Raw genomic sequence first — 18,698 nt, 5'->3', positions numbered from 1 at the left:
CGACGTTTCACTCCACACCAGTTGGTGGCGGTAATGCACCATTTTGGTGTTTGACAACCGCCAATAACCAATACAAAGAAGAAGAAGTCTGTTCCGGGATCACATGCTGGACACAGTTTATGCAGACGGAGTTACCGTTTCATCCTAAGCGAGTAAAATCCTGATTTTGGATGATAAAACAAACTAAACCAGCGTTTGGATCGATATCTGCATCGATCTGCCCACCCTTGTCTCCTGGATCGTAGCTGAGATCAGCGTGAACCACGTGGGTCTCTGCTCCCTGATCTGTTTCCTGTGTTTGGAAAGAGTTGCAGCTTCATCGCGGAGTTTCTCTCGGTTTGTGGGCTCATCTAAAGGTAAGCACCGAGCTAACTTTACTGTGAGTTCAGTTCATGTTGAGTTTAGCTCCTGAATGAGGTCTTCTGCTGCTCTCCTCGGTGTCTGTTCACAGTTTATTGTGAACACGTTGAGGGAAGAGTGAGAGAGTGTTTGGAGAAAAACACCAACTAATCATTAGCACTGCATGCTGGGAGAAGTTGGAGCAGAAAAGTCTTTTCATTGTCCCTGCAGCTGTTTTTCTGCCTGCACCAAACCTCTACAGCCTCATTTCTATTTGAAGTGATAACAGGAAATGGATGAGAGCGATCCGCTGCAGTATCAGGGTCACAATAAACTTTATTGTCCAGCTGCTGTGGATGAACACATGAGAGGAAGTGAACTCCTACAAAGTCTCATTTTAATGAGTGTGGCTGCTGTAAAGTGATGCACAGGAAGATGTTAACAAAAACTAATGAAACAGATGAAAGTAAACAGTGTTCATATTTGAAAGCACAGAGAATAAAATATATTGTGGTGGTTAATGTGCAGCTCCTGGTGATTTGGTAGAAGAATAGGACTTTCTGGCCCTGTCATAGTAAAGGGCTGCTTAGAATATTAGAGCCAATGTCACAAAGTTCCTCCTGAAGTATAAGTGAGTGAGAGAGTTTCCTCACTTTGCAGCACAACACGTCTCACAAGATTTCTACAAGCAATCAGAGTGAAATTTGTACTTTGTGTTGTCAGATGAACATATGAGACACTTTGACTCTTCAGTGCAGTGTGGAGCCTAACAAAGATCTGTTTTGTGTCCCAGCTGATCAGCAGGAGGAGAAGAGTCTGACGGAGCAGCAGAGGAACATTTTCAGCCATCTGGACTCAGCTGAGTCACTACAGAGGAAACAATGAGCTCAACACAGAAGGTGAGGAATCTATGGCCCTTTCTCAAATCTCAAGTATGATTTGTACAATTGGAACACCAGTGTACTTGATGCGATTTTTACTGAGTTTTTACCATTATAGCAGTTACATAATAGGTCCCCTATTATGTAACTGTGCTATAATATGTTATGAGGCTTAACTTTAATCTCAGCCAAACTGATTTACTCAGGAACAATAAAACAATGAAATAAATCTAGACACTTATATATTATGTTTAACCTGCGGGGGTCTGAAAATGGTTTGTGGGAGTCCGCTGTTCTTGCCGGGCTCAAATGATCCTCGTCTGCTATCGAGCTGGTGGGTAACAGACGTGTTCGAAAACATCTGAGCACTTTTGTAAATATGTGATGTCTTCTCGCCTAAAGAACACATATAAGTTTATTAGTAAAAGTTGAAGTACTGATTTAACTTCTTTACTCAAGATAAAGTGAAAAAGTACAGGCTCTGAAATGTAATCAGAGTAAGAAAGTAAAAGTAGCTCCTTGAAGAACATTTTTACCACCTGTTTTTCTCCAAAGCTAACTGAACCATGTGCTACATTAATGTAATAATAAAATAAGATTAGTAGATGAAATAAGAACTATTTATTTCTAATAAAGGTTCTCTGTTTGAATCAGTTAAGTGGAAAATAAAGGAAAATAAAACATATGTGTATTTTCTGTTGCCTACACTGTAGAGGGTGACTTTGCCTCTAAACAGGAACATGAGCAGGGAAGAGGTTAAAGTGGGATTGAGCAGGTGGGAACCCTAAAATCAGCTGTAGTGGCTCAGCGTGGGGAAAAGAATCACAGCCCCTCCCATGATTTTAATGAACAGCACACAGAAACACTACATATGAGTGGGTGGCGAGAGGTATGGGGTCTTCACACCCCTGTTCTCTGTTCACCATGAGGGGCCAGGAGGAGTCGCCCATCTAGTCGGGGTCTGGGATGCTGGGCCTCTCTGCTGCTGCAGGACTGGGGACGGTCTGCTTGTCTCCACCCCAGAGCACAGGGCAGCATCTCCTGGGTCTGGGAGCAGATTGCCCCTCCGTGGGTGATGGCACCTGGACCTGGGGATACAGAGTGGGGGAGTGTTAGTGTGTGCACAGTGTATATTTGTGTTTGTCTTCACGTTGGGCGAGTGCTGAGTATTTTTATGGGTGTGCATGAAGGTGGGGATGCATGATTGTGCCTGTTTGTCTATGCTTATATGTCAAGTCTGGTCTTAACTCCACCTCTCTGGGAACATCTCAGACCCCCCCCAGGTGTGGCGGTTTAGGCGCTCAGCTGTGTACTGGCTCACTCCTGGTGGCTGCTTGGTGGTGCCTGGCACCTGTGGCTCAGTCGAGCCCCTTCCAAACATTTTCTTTGGCCTTCAGACAATAAATCTTATTGTTACGGTGCCAAACTGGACAGGGGCAAAAAACCCTCAGGAAATCACATGATAGGGTGGAGTTAAGTTTCATAATAGATTCACCTGAAACCTTGGCTGACTGTGACCCACACCTGTTTTTACACCATGGCTGGTGTGATCAGGTAGAGGATCAATAGGGGTCCATGACCCTTTTTGGGGGAAACTCCCATTAAGTTTAAAATCTGGGACTCTCCACCATTTGACCCTAGCACTGAAGAAGATTCTGGGATGAGAGATGAAACGTCTTCAAGCAAGCTTGAACATGCTTGCCTTCCAAGCTCCTTAGAGTACGATGACCTGAATGACTAAGAACCTGTTAACTATTACAATGGATCTGTTGTCATTGAACAAACTAATATCAGGAACGGGAAATATTAAAAAAAAGCATAGACCTGTAAACAAGTGTTTTAGCATGTTAGCATTAATATTTGTGTATAAGTAGGAGGGATGGGCATGATTTTACTGTTTGAACAGTCATCCAACCTGGTCTTAATTATTTTTAACACCAGGTTGGATGTAATGTGTTAGAACTACCAGCAGGTGGGGATAAGATGCCTTTAAGGTGTTTGGTGCCACAGGTTTAAAACTAGTGTTAATGGAGGGAGTTTGAAGGTTGAGTTTGTTCCACGACTGCATTTCACTCACTGCCTCTGTTTGTATCTCTGTCACTGCAGGACCAACATGGAGCGAGAAGTCAGCGCTCTCAGGAGGCCGACAAACCTCACAGAAGAAAGGGAGAGAAAACATACACCTGTGACGAGTGTGGGAAGGATTTTACTGAGAAGTCTACACTAAAACGTCATCAGGTCATCCACACTGGAGAGAAACCGTTCAGCTGTGAGTTGTGTGGAAAGTCTTTTTCCTGGAAGCGTTCCCTGAAAAATCACCAACTCATCCACAGTGGAGTTAAAGCGTACAGCTGTGATCAGTGTGGCAGAGCTTTTTCTCGCAAGAGCAGCTTACAGCGGCATCTAGTTAGTCACTCTGGAATTAAGGCATACAGCTGTGAGATTTGTGGAAAAACCTTCAGCCGGCCGTTCAGCCGAACCATACACCTACGCATTCACACCAGACATGATGTGTACTGGTGTGATCAGTGTGGCAAACAGTTTATAACAGACACACAATTACATGGCCACATGTTTACCCACACTGAGGAGAGACCTCATAAATGTGACCTGTGTGCGAAGACTTTTAAAACTATACATTACCTGAGACGACACCAACAGATCCACACCAGAAAGAGACTCTCCAAGTGCAGTTACTGTGAGGTATGTATTTATATTGTTGTCTTGTCATTTTAGCCTGACTGTTTGGAACAACTCTGCTCGTTAAACTGTGTTAGCATGTTAGCAATTCTACTGCATGGAAAAGCAGCTCTGAGTGATTATTCAGATTTTCATTTCAGTTATGATTTTTGTTTACACGATCATGAAAAACTAAAAGTGCTGAAAATAGATATGATGGCGTTATTTAATGTTCAGGTAGTTTCGTGCCTTATCGTGGCATTAGGGCGGGACAATATGGCCCAAAAATATTTTTCACGATATATATATATATATATATTTGAAAATTTGCAATAGCAACTAGAGATGGCACGATACCACTTTTTTATGTCCGATACCGATATCATAAATTTGGATATCTGCCGATACCGATATGAATCCGATATAGTGTTTTTTAATCAACAAAACTGTTTTTTAAATATCTTGCTGCATTTTGTATAAGTTCATACTCAAGTTTAAAACAACAACTACACTAAAGCTATTCTGTTATACCTGTATGCAAAAAAAAAATATTTCATAGTTCAGCAATACTGATCAATCTAATAAACTTAAACCTGCACCATCCTCCCTATTCTGGAATTTTAAAGAGTACTTAGCATAAATATTAAGCAACCTAACTAATAGGGTTCCAACTCCCAGCAACAACAAAAATAAATAAATAAAAAATAGGGAACCACCTCTCACGCTCCACCTCATGATGCTTAATCGACGTAATCAACCTTAATTTGATGCAGTGTGAAAAAAATGCACAGAAATCAATTATTTTTCAAGAAATATTAAATAGATTCAACATCTTTCTTCAACAAAATTGCAGACTGCACAGATTGTACCTTCCCAAAGGAAAAAGTACTATAGCTTACTAGGGTATATATATTAGACTTAATAGTTACTCTATACAGTAATGGACTTCTATTCATTTTGCATCAAATTAAAACTTTGGGTGTCAGATAATTATTTATTAAAAGCTTGACATTTTAAATGAGAATAAGAAAGAAAAGTATGTCTTTGTGCCCCCTTTTCCCTGTTCATGCCCTATCGGCCCCCCTGGCTAAACTTTGCTAGATCCGCCCCTGCACAGTTACCAGCGTCAGCTACGTAGAAAAAGATCCTGGTGTAGAAAGTAATATTAAATAAATTCTAACAACAGCTGATCAAGCTTAAACGTGCTGCTGTTGTTCAGCCGCTGGTTTCCTCTTTCTGGTGCAAAGTGGGCCAAAAGCAAACTAGAGACACGGACTCGTGACAGAAAAGCCGATCAGCTGATCGTTAAGCAGTTTCATGATTGAAGTAGCAGCAAGAAGAGGCAGTCGCTTGTTAAGCTTAACGCAGGAATGCTTTACAAACATTCAGAGATGGACTTACACACTTGCTTTACTTCTCTCGGGATAACTTTGTCGGAGATGAAATGCCGGGTTGCTAGCGAAGCTCCAAATGCTATCCAGACCACCGACAGGTCCCACATGCCACAGCTGCTCTATCACGTGATGCATACTGCTCCGACGTGCTAACGTTCTGAGGTGAGTTACGGTGTGTTGCAAGTTTTGTGAGGTGCTTTCGTGATATTTAATGGATCGGATTACATTTTTTATTTTTCTCCGATATCCGATCCAGTAATTTAGGTCAGTATTGGACCGATACCGATACGTAATATCGGATCGGTCCATCTCTAATAGCAACATAACTGATGATATAATTGACGTGAGACAAAATACTTTACAACTCCACAACATTATTAGTGAAAAAAAAGACATGAATTTATTTTGTATATAAAAATTTAACAGTGCAAATGCAAATTCCTTGCTAACATTTTAACCAAATGGCATTTCTAGTGGAAATTGGCTGACATATCCTCAGCATAACCATGCATAATATCCACAAAACTTTGTATCATAAAACTGAAGTGTCCCGTATTCTCTGGACCATAAGGTGCATTAAGCAAAACAAAACGGTCAGATAAGTCAAGCTTTACTCAACTCATTCTTCTTGCTTCCTCCACTTCCGTACCATTGATTCATTAATGTTGAATTCTCTTGCAGCTGCTCTATTCCCATGTTCTAATGCGTGGCTGACAGCCTTGACTTTGAAATCAGTTTCATAAGCATGTCTCTTAACAGGTGCCATTTTGGGGTCCTTATACACACAACATATGGCAATATTATGTTAAAGCACTGTACGTATCACTCTGCAAGGCTCCTGACTACAGTAGCCCGTAGTGCTCCAACAATCCATCAAGGATGTGGCTTCGTACTGACTTACACTGTCTTTGTGTCTTTGTTTAGAAGCAGAGCGACACAGGTGGATCCAGTTCTCAACCCTGTCATCACTGTGGTGGTGGGAAAGACTTCCTCTGTGACCTTTGTGGGAGAACTTTCATTCTTCAGCGAAGCCTAATACTACATCAACGTAGACACACTGGAGAAAAACTGAACTACTGCAAAGAATGTGGGAGAGGCTTCCCCAAACCAAGTGACTTAAAACAACATGAACTGATTCACAGTGGGGTTAAAAATCACCTCTGTGATCAGTGTGGGTCATCCTTCATTAGTGCCAGTAGCCTTAAAATACACAAACGTGTCCACACAGGAGAGAAACCATACAAGTGCAGACACTGTGACAGAAGCTTCTCATGTTCATCTGCTTGTAACTATCATGAACGTACACACATGGAAGGAAACTACAGCTGTGACCAGTGTGACAAGAGCTTCAGGAATCTCAGTTCATACTCCAAACACAAACGATCCCACGTTACTAATAAACTGTTTCACTGTTACCAATGTGCCAAAACATTCACTTCATTATCTGCTCTGTGCAAACATCAGCGTGATCACTCAGGGCTGAAATCACTCCCATCACTGGATCACAATGAATCTGCAGAGACAGAAAGATCCTCTGGTTTCAGGGTCAGACTCAAAACCCTTGAGATCAGGCTCCACAGAGTTCAGATGGAATCTCCTGTAAAGATCTAATCAGGTAACTTTGAATGAAAATGTTCTGCTACTTAAATTTTAAGCTTTCTACACTGTTCTGCGTCAGTGTTCGTGGCGAATGGTTAGCTTTGTTCCAGCAGTTGGATGAACAAAACTGTTGTCATGTTATCAAGTTTTTATTGCATGTGTTTTAAAACATGTTCTGCAGATGTTTTCTTGTTCAGGCTGTGCTCTGAAATTCTGGAACGGTAAAATAAAAAATTAAAATAAACTGTTTGAGCCGTGATTTCACTTCCTGTATTTCAGAGTGAAGACTGAATTGACAAATGGAAACAGGTTTACAGTCAGATGAACTGTTTTCACTAGCACAGATGGAGGTTTATTAGAGGAGACTTGGCTGTTCTCTACTCGCACTGAACAGGGTTCCTGCAGCTTATTAAAAATCTGACCTAAAATAAGATCTTTAAAATCATCACTTTTTTATTTAGTTTTAGACTATAGAACAAAGAAAAAAGGTAATGCTCATACACACCCAGCACACTGAGCAAACAAAATTTCAGTAACTTAATCTCTGATTTAACAGCTATACACTGTTGCAGTCAAATTGTTAAATGTTGCCATTATTGTACTTAAACTTGTAAGTCTTGGTTCAAACTAGAGATGGCACGATACCACTTTTTTATGTCCGATACCGATATCATAAATTTGGATATCTACCGATACCGATATGAATCCGATATAGTGTTTTTTAATCAACAAAACTGTTTTTTTAAATATCTTGCTGCATTTTGTATAAGTTCATACTCAAGTTTAAAACAACAACTACACTAAAGCTATTCTGTTATACCTGTATGCAAAAAAAAATATTTCATAGTTCAGCAATACTGATCAATCTAATAAACTTAAACCTGCACCATCCTCCCTATTCTGGTATTTTAAAGAGCACTTAGCGTAAATATTAAGCAACCTAACTAATAGGGTTAAGCTTAACGCAGGAATGCTTTACAAACATTCAGAGATGAACTTACACACTTGCTTTACTTCTCTCGGGGATAACTTTGTCGGAGATGAAATGCCGGGTTGCTAGCGAAGCTCCAAATGCTATCCAGACCACCGACAGGTCCCGCATGCCACAGCCGCTCTATCACGTGATGCATACTGCTCCGACGTGTTAACGTTCTGAGGTGAGTTACGGCGTGTTGCAAGTTTTGTGAGGTGCTTTCGTGATATTTAATGGATCGGATTACATTTTTTATTTTTCTCCGATATCCGATCCAGTAATTTAGGTCAGTATCGGACCGATACCGATACGTAATATCGGATCGGTCCATCTCTAATGCATACATTTGAATGCTTGTATACTCCATACATGCATGTATACATATGCATGTAGGAACATAATTTCTTTATAGTTTTCCATTACTTAACAGCATAAATTGATATTTTGTTGTTCATACCAGTTTTGTTTTGAGGTTCAAATCCTGAAAATTGGGCCTTCAATTGCATTTTAAAATCTTTGTAAGGTCGTCTCATTAAAAAGTGTTTCAGAGGCAAAGAAGCTAAAAAAAAATTGACAGCACCTTATAAAAACACATTAAATTACATTGTAAATGTAAGTAATTTATGTAGTTTGTAACTTCTAAATAAGTACAAACACTGGGTCACCCTCAGTACCATGCCATAACCTTACCATCTATTATAATAATTTACTATATTATAGAGTTGCTTGCATCATAACTGTGATTTATTTTGGTGTGCACAATGAATTTTCCACTGCTTAAATATCAAATAACAGAATTTGTAACATTTTCCACCACTATTATGAGCCTGAAGGATTAGATGCAAACAACTTCGTTACCTAACTCAGCATACCTGTTTTCAGTGACGCAGGGTGAGGTTTATCAAATGAGGCGACTTGGCTATTTTCCAGATTGAAATTCCTCTTCGTGCAGGTGTTCTATAGGAGTGGCAAAGTTAACTTGGCAAATGATCAAAAATCTCAAGTGTCAAAGAACCAGTTGAAAAGAGCAGAAAACTGAGGACATTTCTGATTTGGCTTTGGGATGTCGGAGGAGAAGCTGAAATCCAAACTACAACTGAGGGTAAGTGCTGACAATAGTGCAGTCAGAGCGGTATCACAGTGTGTTTGTGTAAAGTTTGCTTCCTGTGATTCTCTTCTTTATCAGGAACCATTTTTGAAAGAAGAATGAAACTGTTATTATTAGTTTTATTGCCAGATTTACTAAAACTCTATCATCAGCCACACTTCAAATCCCAGAAAGGCCCAAAAGCCTGAGCTCATAAGTATGTATGAGATGGTTTATGTTACACAATTTGAAACTGGCAAAGTTCAAACCTACTGAAACAGACTTTGGAGTATCAAAATGTTCTATAGTTAAATTACAGGATCAGAGATTCAAGATTTTTATTTGCCATTTGCGCAGAGCTCTCCGGGTCAAGTTACATTTTTACAAGATAAAAACAAAGCAACTAATGGATCAATCATCATGTTTACTATATACAAAAACACTGTACAGAGAGGATGGTAATGCACTTCTTAGTACTGCAAACATAACATTGCACATTTACACAAATCTGTTTCAGTGAGTATACTGCAACATCAGTCAGTGACTTAATCCCAATGTACATTTGAAGTGAGGTAGTGTTGTGTTATTTTAAGTGTTCAGTGTTTTTTGTTTTGCCATCAGTCGTACAGTGCCGGGGAGGAAGCTGAAAAACCTTGTTCTGTGTGTGACGATGCTGACCGATCTGTTGTGTCTCATGTTGTATGTGCCGTTTTTGTGTCGGAGCAGAGGGTGAGCTGGATGGTGTGAGGAAGAAAGAAAGTAATAATTTCAGCAAATCTCATGTTTTCCAGCTAAATCTGTGACTTTTAACATCTTACGCACTAATGTGCATCAGTTTCTGTGGTGCAACAAATGGGTGAAGTTTGTGAACCACAGTTTTGCTTTGTCTGTTTTGCCGTTATTTGTGTTGGGCATTGTGGATCAGCACCTGCCCTCTTTGCTTAAATAAGATCAAATCTCTTTATCTCTGGCTCTTTATAGCCTGATCCCACTTTCAGAGTCCAGAGTACAATGAAGCAAATTTAACTTTTCCAAGGTTTCTTTTAATAATAATAATGGATTGCATTTATATAGCACTTTTCGAGACCCTAAAAGCACTTTACAGTTGCACTATTCATTCACACACTGGTGGAGGTAAGTTACAGTTGCCACAGGACAAATTGACAGAAGCGAGGCTGCCATATCACACCATCAGCCCCTCTGGCCAACACCAGTGGGCAGTAGGTGAAATGTCTTGCCCAAGGACACAACAACCAAGACAAACACAGCTGGGGATCGAACCAGCAACATTCTGGTTACAAGAGGAGCATATCAACCCCTGAACCACTTTTCCATAGATGGCTTTACTGACCTACCTTAGTTTTGCTGTGCAGCTCCTTTTGTAATCTAGCTAACTCAGTTTTGTCTGCTGCTCAGTGGGAACACTAAATTACAGCAGTTCAACGAGCTTTTCGTGACCTGTGGTGCACTCCCACGCTTCTCTTATTTCTTTAAAAGTAAAACCTACACAGGTGCACATCCACTCAAAATTTGTACTTAGGAATAAAGTTGCTTCTAAGAGAGTTTTGTATCGGTGAAAGACAAAAACCTACAACCAGGCGTTCGTGTTACCTGTGCAAAAGATGGTGACGACAACTTTTTCCAGCAATGCGATTGGAAAATATAAATGCTGGGAAAAAAGTAGAAATTCTTGTGGCTATAGGAAAATCATTATTGATTTCTAAAGCTGGACAAACATGAGGAATTCAAATGAGAGCAGAGGAAAGAAAGGCAAGCTGCGCTTAATTGTTCAGCACCTTTCAGACACGAGCTCGACATTCTTTACATAACCTGAGGTGGAAAATAATGATCTTATCTAGAAGAAGCACGAATGGGATGGATGGAATTTATGTGAGAGTTTAGGCTTGAGTTTCCGTGACAGCCTTCGCTTTAAGAGTATTATTTGTTTTGTTTTGTTCTTTTTTTTTACTTCTCTGTCTGGAAAGTGAAGTTAGGGGCGTGGCCAATTGGATTAACACTTGTCCTAACCAGACCTGGACTGGCACCTTTTTAATGTGATCTTTTAGTTTATTAGGGCCCGAGCAGTGAGAGTGCGAATTTTGCACACATGTCAGGTCTGGTGAAATATTTTGTATTTTAATGGTTTTACATATGAGCATTGGAAAATGGCTCTGGAGCGCCACCTATGCATTGTTAAATGCAGCCCTACGAAAACATTGATTGAGCTACATGAATGTATTTTGGCACACACGTGTATCATGCTGTGACGGACAAAAAGTCAGTGGGACCACTGACGCAAACACAACAGGAAGTCCGCCATGTTGGATTGAAGGTGACATTTTGGCTCCGTTTTTCCCATTTCCACGTCTCGTACTTTTGCGAACTCCTCCTTGGGATTTGATCGTATAAGCTTCATATTTGGTCAGTGTCAACTACACACCTGGGCCATGTTAAATTGCGGAGCTTTTGAGTTTTTGGGATACGGCGTGATCGTGGCGCCACAGCGAATTTCGATGATTTGCCATCAAAATCTTATTGCCTCTCATTCTTTCATACATTGTGCGATCTGGACCAAAGAGCACACATATGATAAGGCTCCAGCCCTGAACAAATTTCAACTGCCATATTTGACATCAAGTAGAGCGCCACCTATTGGGAACAGGAAGTGTCATGTTTTACACTTTGGGGTACAGTATATTGATGGGTAACATCTGCAGCCTCAAATTTTTCCAGGAAAGCCTTAAGGAGTTGGTCTTGGGTTACAATGAAAACTGTGAGTTTTTGTGAAAGGGTGTGAACCCTGCAGCATGGCGAACTTTGATGTCACGCCATGAAAAACAAATTAGTATAACTCAATAAAATCCAGGCTGATCAGTACCAGACTTTACAGGCATGATGTCAGACCCGCCCTGAACAGATTGATGTGCCCATTGTCAGGAATACGCAGAACGCCACCTAGTGGCAACAGGAAATATCATGTCTTTTATTTTGTTGCACTGATTTTTACAGGTTCATCAGGTCCACCTCAAAAGCGGTGGATATTAACATCAGTTCCTCGTGATGCTTCAGTGAGAAAATTGTGACTTTAAACTGAACAACGCACCCTGGTGGCAACGCAGTTCATGATGAAAGATGAAGTAGCTTTAGAGGGGCTTGGAAAGTTTAAAAGCTCTTGAAATTTGATGCACACCTCCAATGTGATGAAGTCTTCCTTGTTATGTGATCATTTTCATGGAATATTGGAAAATGGCTCCACAGCGCCCCTTACAAAATTTCAAAACATCAGCCCCTGCTCTGTGTTTCATCTATGAGTCTGAGACCTGGTAAGCTTATTGAAGATATCAAGATGTACAAAAAAAGTCTCTTGGAGCAATATCCCAAATCCAACAGGAAGTCAGCCATTTTAAAATTAAAGTGTCATTTTCGCGACATTTTCCCCTCTTTTCAGGCCTTATACTTAGACGAACTCCTCCAAGGGATTTCATCAAAATGACGTGATCTCCGGTGCAGGGACTCTAAAGACCTTTGTGATATTAAATTGCGACGCTTTTTACGTTTAGGGAAACGGGGTGGTCATGGCGGCACGTGGAGTTTCAATCACTCGCCAAAGAGCAGTAATCTGCTGTCACTCAAAAACACAATGCCCAGTATCTCCCAGACATCGCAGGCTGATTTCTCGATTTCTCAGTAATAGTTAGAGCGCCACCTAGTGGGACGACTATAATCATCATTGAACAAGATGAAATTTTAGCTCGTGGTTCTATGCATGAATTCCATCAATGTGACATCAGATCAGACGTGATGGGTGTAGGTGTTGGGTGTGGCTCGATGCGCCGGGGTGCGAGGGCCCTCATAACGCCTCTTGCAGCTTTAATTATAAATGTAACGGAGAAAAATGGAGCATCTAAGAAATAACAATTTGCAACTGATGAAAATATAAAAGTATAAATATAAAAATATCAAATGAATATAAAATTGCTTTTGTATGGGCTCGTGTTTACTGACAGTCATGTTTCCGACCACCTGTTTAAATTTTGTGTCTGAAGAAAACGTTGTCCAGGGTGAAAGCAGGTGTGGGAACTTAATTGTGCTGTCAGTGAAAATGAAACAGTTTCTACTTGTTTCTACCTGATGCATGACCAAAGAACTCTGCTCTTCATTCATCTGTGTAAAATGAAACGGACATTTTGTGTGTTGACTTTTTTTTAAATGTTTTTTTCGTTTGTTTGTTTAGTTTGCTTGTAGTCTCTCGTAGAGCAGTTCTGGCCTCCGCAGCCCATATTTAACACCCCTGCTCTGAATCATTGCAGTCAGTGAGTGTGACGCTATCAGTGTGAAGTACTTAGCTGCCTTTACTCAGTTACTCCTCTGTTTTTTTTTCTATTTTTTACATTTAATATGTTAAATGCAAAAAATAGAAGAAGAAAAAAGAAGATAAAAAATACAGTTGTTGTTTCGGCAGGCAGCACGGTGCTGTGGTGGTTAGCACTGTTGTCTCACAGCAGGAATGTCCTGAGTGTGACTCCACTGGCTGGGTCCTCCTGTGTGGAGATGGCATGTTCTCCCCATGTGTCCAAAAACATGCATTTAGTGGGGTTAGGTTAATTGGTGATTCTAAATAATAATGAAAGGGCATGCATATAAAAAATATTATTAATAAACCAACAAAATGTTTTTTTTTTTAAATGAATAACTACATGGATGAGAATGAATGGTTGTCTCTTTCTATGCGACGGACGCAGCTTTATCTCAGAAATACTTAGATGCTATGCTGTAACTATAATTATTCGTGGAGCTCATAAGATGTAATGAATGTTTGAAGTGGTTCCACATTCTTACAGACTAAACCATCTGCCTACTTTCTCTAACAGTGAACAGTTTTGCTCAGTTGTTTATCTTCCTGATCTCATTCAGGTGCTTTGAACCAGTCAAAATGGCGCCCCGTGAAGGATACCAGGATGGAAACATCGCAGAGAAGCACATAGCAGAGACTGGAGCGACCAGCTGGTCCACATTCACAAAGCGTCCCATCAGTCGGTGCTTCAGTTATTACCACAAACATACAGAGTGAGACAACATTTAACATTCAGCTGTTACAGTGACACGAGAAGCTGGCTGTTCCGAACGTGGATCCGTACATGTGTAAAATCACTTAATACCAACCAGTCTTGAGAATAAATGCACTAAATGTAAAGGATGATTAAGAGCTGGTGGTCACAGTGCCCGTGCACGATATTCTTGACTTTCTATTTGAAACTATCTGCAACTGACTATAGATTGATGCCAGCTGTATGTAGAAAATGTCCCAAAGAAGTAACATGGTGCAAACTGTTAAATATAGCTTATAACTTCTAAGTAATAAAACACAAACTTGTTTCAGTTCAGCACACTCCGAGGGCAGCTGCTAAATCCTCAACCCTCGAATGACTGACTTTATTGATCTTCTGTACTTTTACTGCAGCCAGGCTACATTTTTCTCTTTTAGCCAAAGTGACTGAGTGAATCTGTCTTTCAGTGATGAGCTACAGATGGACGCACCGAAGTTTCCCACAGCCAAGTTTCTGCTGATGAAACACAACTGCAACCAGGAGCTGATCGGATCTAAATTGGAGAATGAAAATGTGAAGTAAGCATGATTAAAGGTGCCTTAATTCCCTGTCTTTGTCTTGCTTTCTGATACCTTTATTAAGAAAATGCTAGCTGGTCTAAAATTAGAGGTAACTCCAAGTGTACAAAGTTCATGAAGCAAAACAACAACCAAACTCCAGCAAACACCAGGATCAAACAGGCACAAAGTCAAAGTAAAATAGGACGTGACCTAAAAAGGGTTTGAGGACAAGATTCAGTGTGACTCTGTGGGGAGACTAAAACATAATACAAAGAAAGAGATATAAATACAAATCTCAACCACTCTTAACTAATACAACAACTCAGTGCTGATGGCTGCTCCTCCCTGAGCCTGGTTCTATTGGAGGTTTCTTCCTGTTAAAAGGCAGCTTTTCCTTCCCCGCTGTCGCCAAGTGCTTGCTGTGATTTTCTTTAGGATAAATTACCTTTTAGTAGAAAGTCCTGTTGTGATTTAGCGCTGTATAAATAAACCTGTACTGAACTGAACTTTCTTCACTGTTTGCTTAGTTCACGTGTTTCCCTGTTGTTTTCAGATTTTGTGCAAGGCTAAGCTAACCGGCTTCTAGCTGGAACGTCATATTGACAAACTGCGTTGTGTAACAGTTTCAGTGCACTGTTTATAAATGCATGACTTCTTCTTTTTACAGAACTCCGTGTGTGAGGACAAACAGTAGATGTTTTCCCCCCGATTTATAGAGTCCAACCTGAACCTTTGAAAAGACACGTAAGTTTACTTCCTCCTGATCACATTAAACCATGTTGTCTTTTTAATCATATATGCATAATGGAAATATATTTCACAGGTCATGCCTAAGATGAGGAATGAAATCCTTGAGAAGCTCGATCGATTCTTGTAAATCTCCTGCCAAACTCAGAGGGGCATGAAAAGCGAGACTGCCGTTACAGTTGCTGTAAAAAGTAACTAGAAAAAGACGTAAATGCCAACAAAAACAGAGGTGATGCTGTTCAGTTTTGATTGTGTAGATTGTATTTTTCTACATCTGTATTCTCAAGTGTCAAACGTGCATTTGAAACACATCCAAGAATTGGGCCTTAAAGGTTTATTTAACACTGTGAATGCAAAGATAGAACTGGACCAACATGCAGATGACCTGTAGTTATTTAAAGCCTCTGTGGTTTATTTCCATAAAATATGTAAAAACCTGTGAAGTACTGCAGGTGTCTCTTTATGGTGGATAGTCTTTGATACCAGGGTCACGGTTTCCTACCAACAGATTGATTTCCATCATCTTTCCTTATAAGGCAGTGTTGGATGTTTGTTTGTTATGTGTTTTTCATTTCATGTCAACAAATTCCATAAGAAGATTTCTTTAATACTTCAGGTGATTGCTGTGAGTTTTATCAAACAGGGAGAATTTGTCAGTGCTCACTTTCACATCTGGAGTAATCCACATCTGAGTTTTTTGACAATGATCAGCCCAGCGTCACAGAGGAGTGAGTGTTTATGGGCTTCTTATGGAATTTAAATTGTAGCCATCTGAACGTTTCCACTCGATTTCACTGATATGCCGTTTTTCTTTCATAGAGTTTGTTTGTTCTTGTTGTGGATTCAGTTCAACTGATGTTTGTATTGCGCATCACAGTTTTGTTCCATTTGACGGGAGATTTTTAAAAAGTAGTCATGTAAATAAAAACATTTAAACTGGTGTGTGTCACAGTAGATTTGAGTAAAAAGAAACTAAAGCATTGGTTTGTAACAGGGACTCAATCTTAAATGAGCTGTGGGTCCCTGCTGGCCACTTTAGTGCTAAAGTAGTACAAATAAATAAGAAAACATCCAGAAATCCAAAAATGTAGTGTTTTTCTTTTTTCTTTTCGCCGTTTCTTTCATTTTAAACTGCAAATGTAAACTTGTATTTTGCCTTCATATTAAATCATTTTTTGCTTTTTAAAGAAGAACAACAAACAAATCCCCCTAACAAAAAAAGCAGCTTCAAGGGCCAGATTGCATTGTATTCCTTCACATACACGAGCCACAAGTAGGGGTGATTTTCTTTAGGATAAATTACCTTTCAGTAGAAAGTCCTGTTGTGATTTAGTGCTGTATAAATAAACCTGTACTGAACTGAACTTGTGTGTTTTCCTGGTGCTTTCAAATTTTGTGCAATGCTAAGCTAACCGGCGTCTAGCTGGAGTTTCAGACCCCTGGTTTGAAAGAAAGGATTTTTTTTTTTTAAGTAACACTTCCATCATGTGACAAAAGAAAGGCAGGGAAACAGAATGAAATGATTAATATTTAAACAAGTTTCCAAACATTTACCAATAAATGAAGACATAAAACTACTCACATTAATCACATTAATTTCAGCATTTCATGTTATGAATTTAGCATTTTTGTCAGTTTTAAAGACATTTGTGCATTTTATAACTTTGAGAAATAGATGATGAGAATTTAAAAATGTATACCATGTTATTAAGAAATAAAAGGTGTTTTTAAAATTTATTTAAAATGTATTTTTCTACAGTGGATTCTTAGCTGGACGTTCCTATTTCACAAACTTTAAACTTTCCATTTTAATTACAGGAAATTTTTTTTAATCTTTTATGAATAAAAAGAAATTTTGAATTTCATTCAACAAAAAAGAACAATTGTGATATCATGAAAAAATATGTATTTCCATACAAGGGTTTAAATCCTAAAGAATTAGACTTTGATAATGAAAACATTTTAATATTTAACATCGTAGGTGCTGAACAGCCCATATAGATCCAGCACAGTGAGTGCTTGTGCCTCTGTGTAGATTGACAGAAAACTCTAAAGAAGATGCTACTGAGCGTCTCAGTATAAGTCTGAGTTGAACTGAACTAAGGAATCACTGAACAACACGATCAGATGCTTTTCAATGACTTGTTAACACCTCATTTATTTAATCCATCATTTCAAAAAGCAACACATGATGTGCAGATCACTTTAAGGGGCTGCCACAAAGAAACAAACTGTGCAAATAGTGCATTTTTATAGAGATACAGCAAAAACAAAGGCAGACGAGAGAAAAGCTGAGATTCAAAGAACACGAGCAAACAGTCAGATTTCAGATATATTTCTGTGTTTAAGTTGATTGATTTGAGCTCAGCCTTTTATATTTTAAGCTTCTGATTTAGATTTAATCTGATATCACAAAAGCTGAAAAGGTGAGGAGCTGAGAAAGCGCTGGACCAGGAGGTAGAAACACAGGAAGGTAGCGAGGAAGACTAAACAGAAAGAGCACACTTAAGGTCCAATTTCCAACAACATTAAAGTATCAGGTCTATCTTACAGACAGACACACGATTAGCTTCAACAATGGCTTTAAAGAAAACTGTTCAGCTTATAAAGTTCACACGTTTGTCCGTGACGGTTTAATGGCAACGAGCTGCTGTCATGCTGTCAGCTGCAGTCAGTAAAGATCCTTACATTTCAAATTTACAGCACAAAACAGCATCATGCAGAGGAACAGACCAACGAGGAAGACACTAATAGTGATGCTGCGTTCCAGATGTGTTAGAAGATCAGAAGATTCTGATGCATGAGGCTTCATGCATCAGAATCTGGTTAATCAGAAGGTATTTAACTGTAAATATTCCAAACCTGCAATAATATCTTTTGGCAACTTGAGGGGAGCAGAAACAAAGTACAAAGACAAAGCTGGTGTAATATCTTCTTGATAACGCACTTAAAGACATATTTTCCACAAGGTGAAGCCATGTTTGCATCCACAAAAGTCCTCTTTTAATCACCAGAAGTTAGGGCTGATTTGAGCAATAAAAAGGTTAAAACTGAAATTGTCTATTTTGACATTGACATGGTCACGGTGATATTTACCCAAATTTTGACATAAATCAGTCAAAGTCCACAAAGTCAATATGAAATCATGAAAGTCTTGTGGTCTGACTTCGTCGCACTTTACACCAAAGTGCAGTTCTGTTCCAAATAGGACCAACACTTAATCCAATTTCAAAGGAACGCCACAAGCATTGAAGGCTTTTGTTTGTTGGATTCTCCTCAACTCTACACAGACTATCCAAGTAGCCGATCAGTATAGTGTTACATGTAGCAGCTGAACTGTAAGAGGCAATTCTTAGAGTAGGTGGAGACCAAATATGCAGCTGAAAGAGTG

General features: G+C 39.5%; 1 protein-coding gene and 1 long non-coding RNA gene across 3 annotated transcripts; both read left to right on the top strand.

The window, feature by feature from the left end:
- Positions 1 to 67: 67 nt before the first annotated feature.
- On the top strand, positions 68 to 7,136 carry LOC308386425 (uncharacterized protein). 2 transcript variants are annotated; one of them, XM_080865940.1, is made up of 4 exons: positions 68 to 356; positions 1,133 to 1,238; positions 3,327 to 3,923; positions 6,218 to 7,136. In XM_080865940.1, exons 2-4 carry the CDS (start codon positions 1,221 to 1,223, stop codon positions 6,902 to 6,904), a joined length of 1,302 nt encoding a protein of 433 aa, XP_080722066.1. In that variant the 5' UTR covers positions 68 to 356; positions 1,133 to 1,220; the 3' UTR covers positions 6,905 to 7,136. The 2 variants fall into 2 exon arrangements, with proteins under 2 accessions (XP_080722066.1, XP_080722065.1); XM_080865939.1 differs by lacking the exon at positions 68 to 356 and having other exon boundaries at positions 898 to 1,238.
- A 6,736-nt stretch (positions 7,137 to 13,872) lies between these two features.
- Positions 13,873 to 16,575, top strand: LOC308386405. Its single transcript, XR_013969790.1, has 4 exons — positions 13,873 to 14,019; positions 14,468 to 14,578; positions 15,228 to 15,304; positions 15,384 to 16,575. It is a non-coding gene; the product is annotated as an uncharacterized lncRNA (long non-coding RNA).
- The last annotated feature ends 2,123 nt before the right edge of the window (positions 16,576 to 18,698 follow it).

This window comes from Rhamphochromis sp. 'chilingali' (genome assembly GCF_963969265.1).
Source record: "Rhamphochromis sp. 'chilingali' genome assembly, chromosome: 18".
In the NCBI taxonomy this organism is placed as follows: Eukaryota; Metazoa; Chordata; class Actinopteri; order Cichliformes; family Cichlidae; genus Rhamphochromis; species Rhamphochromis sp. 'chilingali'.
The sequence above is the reverse complement of the archived record's forward strand: the minus strand, read 5'-3'. Positions and strand labels throughout refer to the sequence as shown.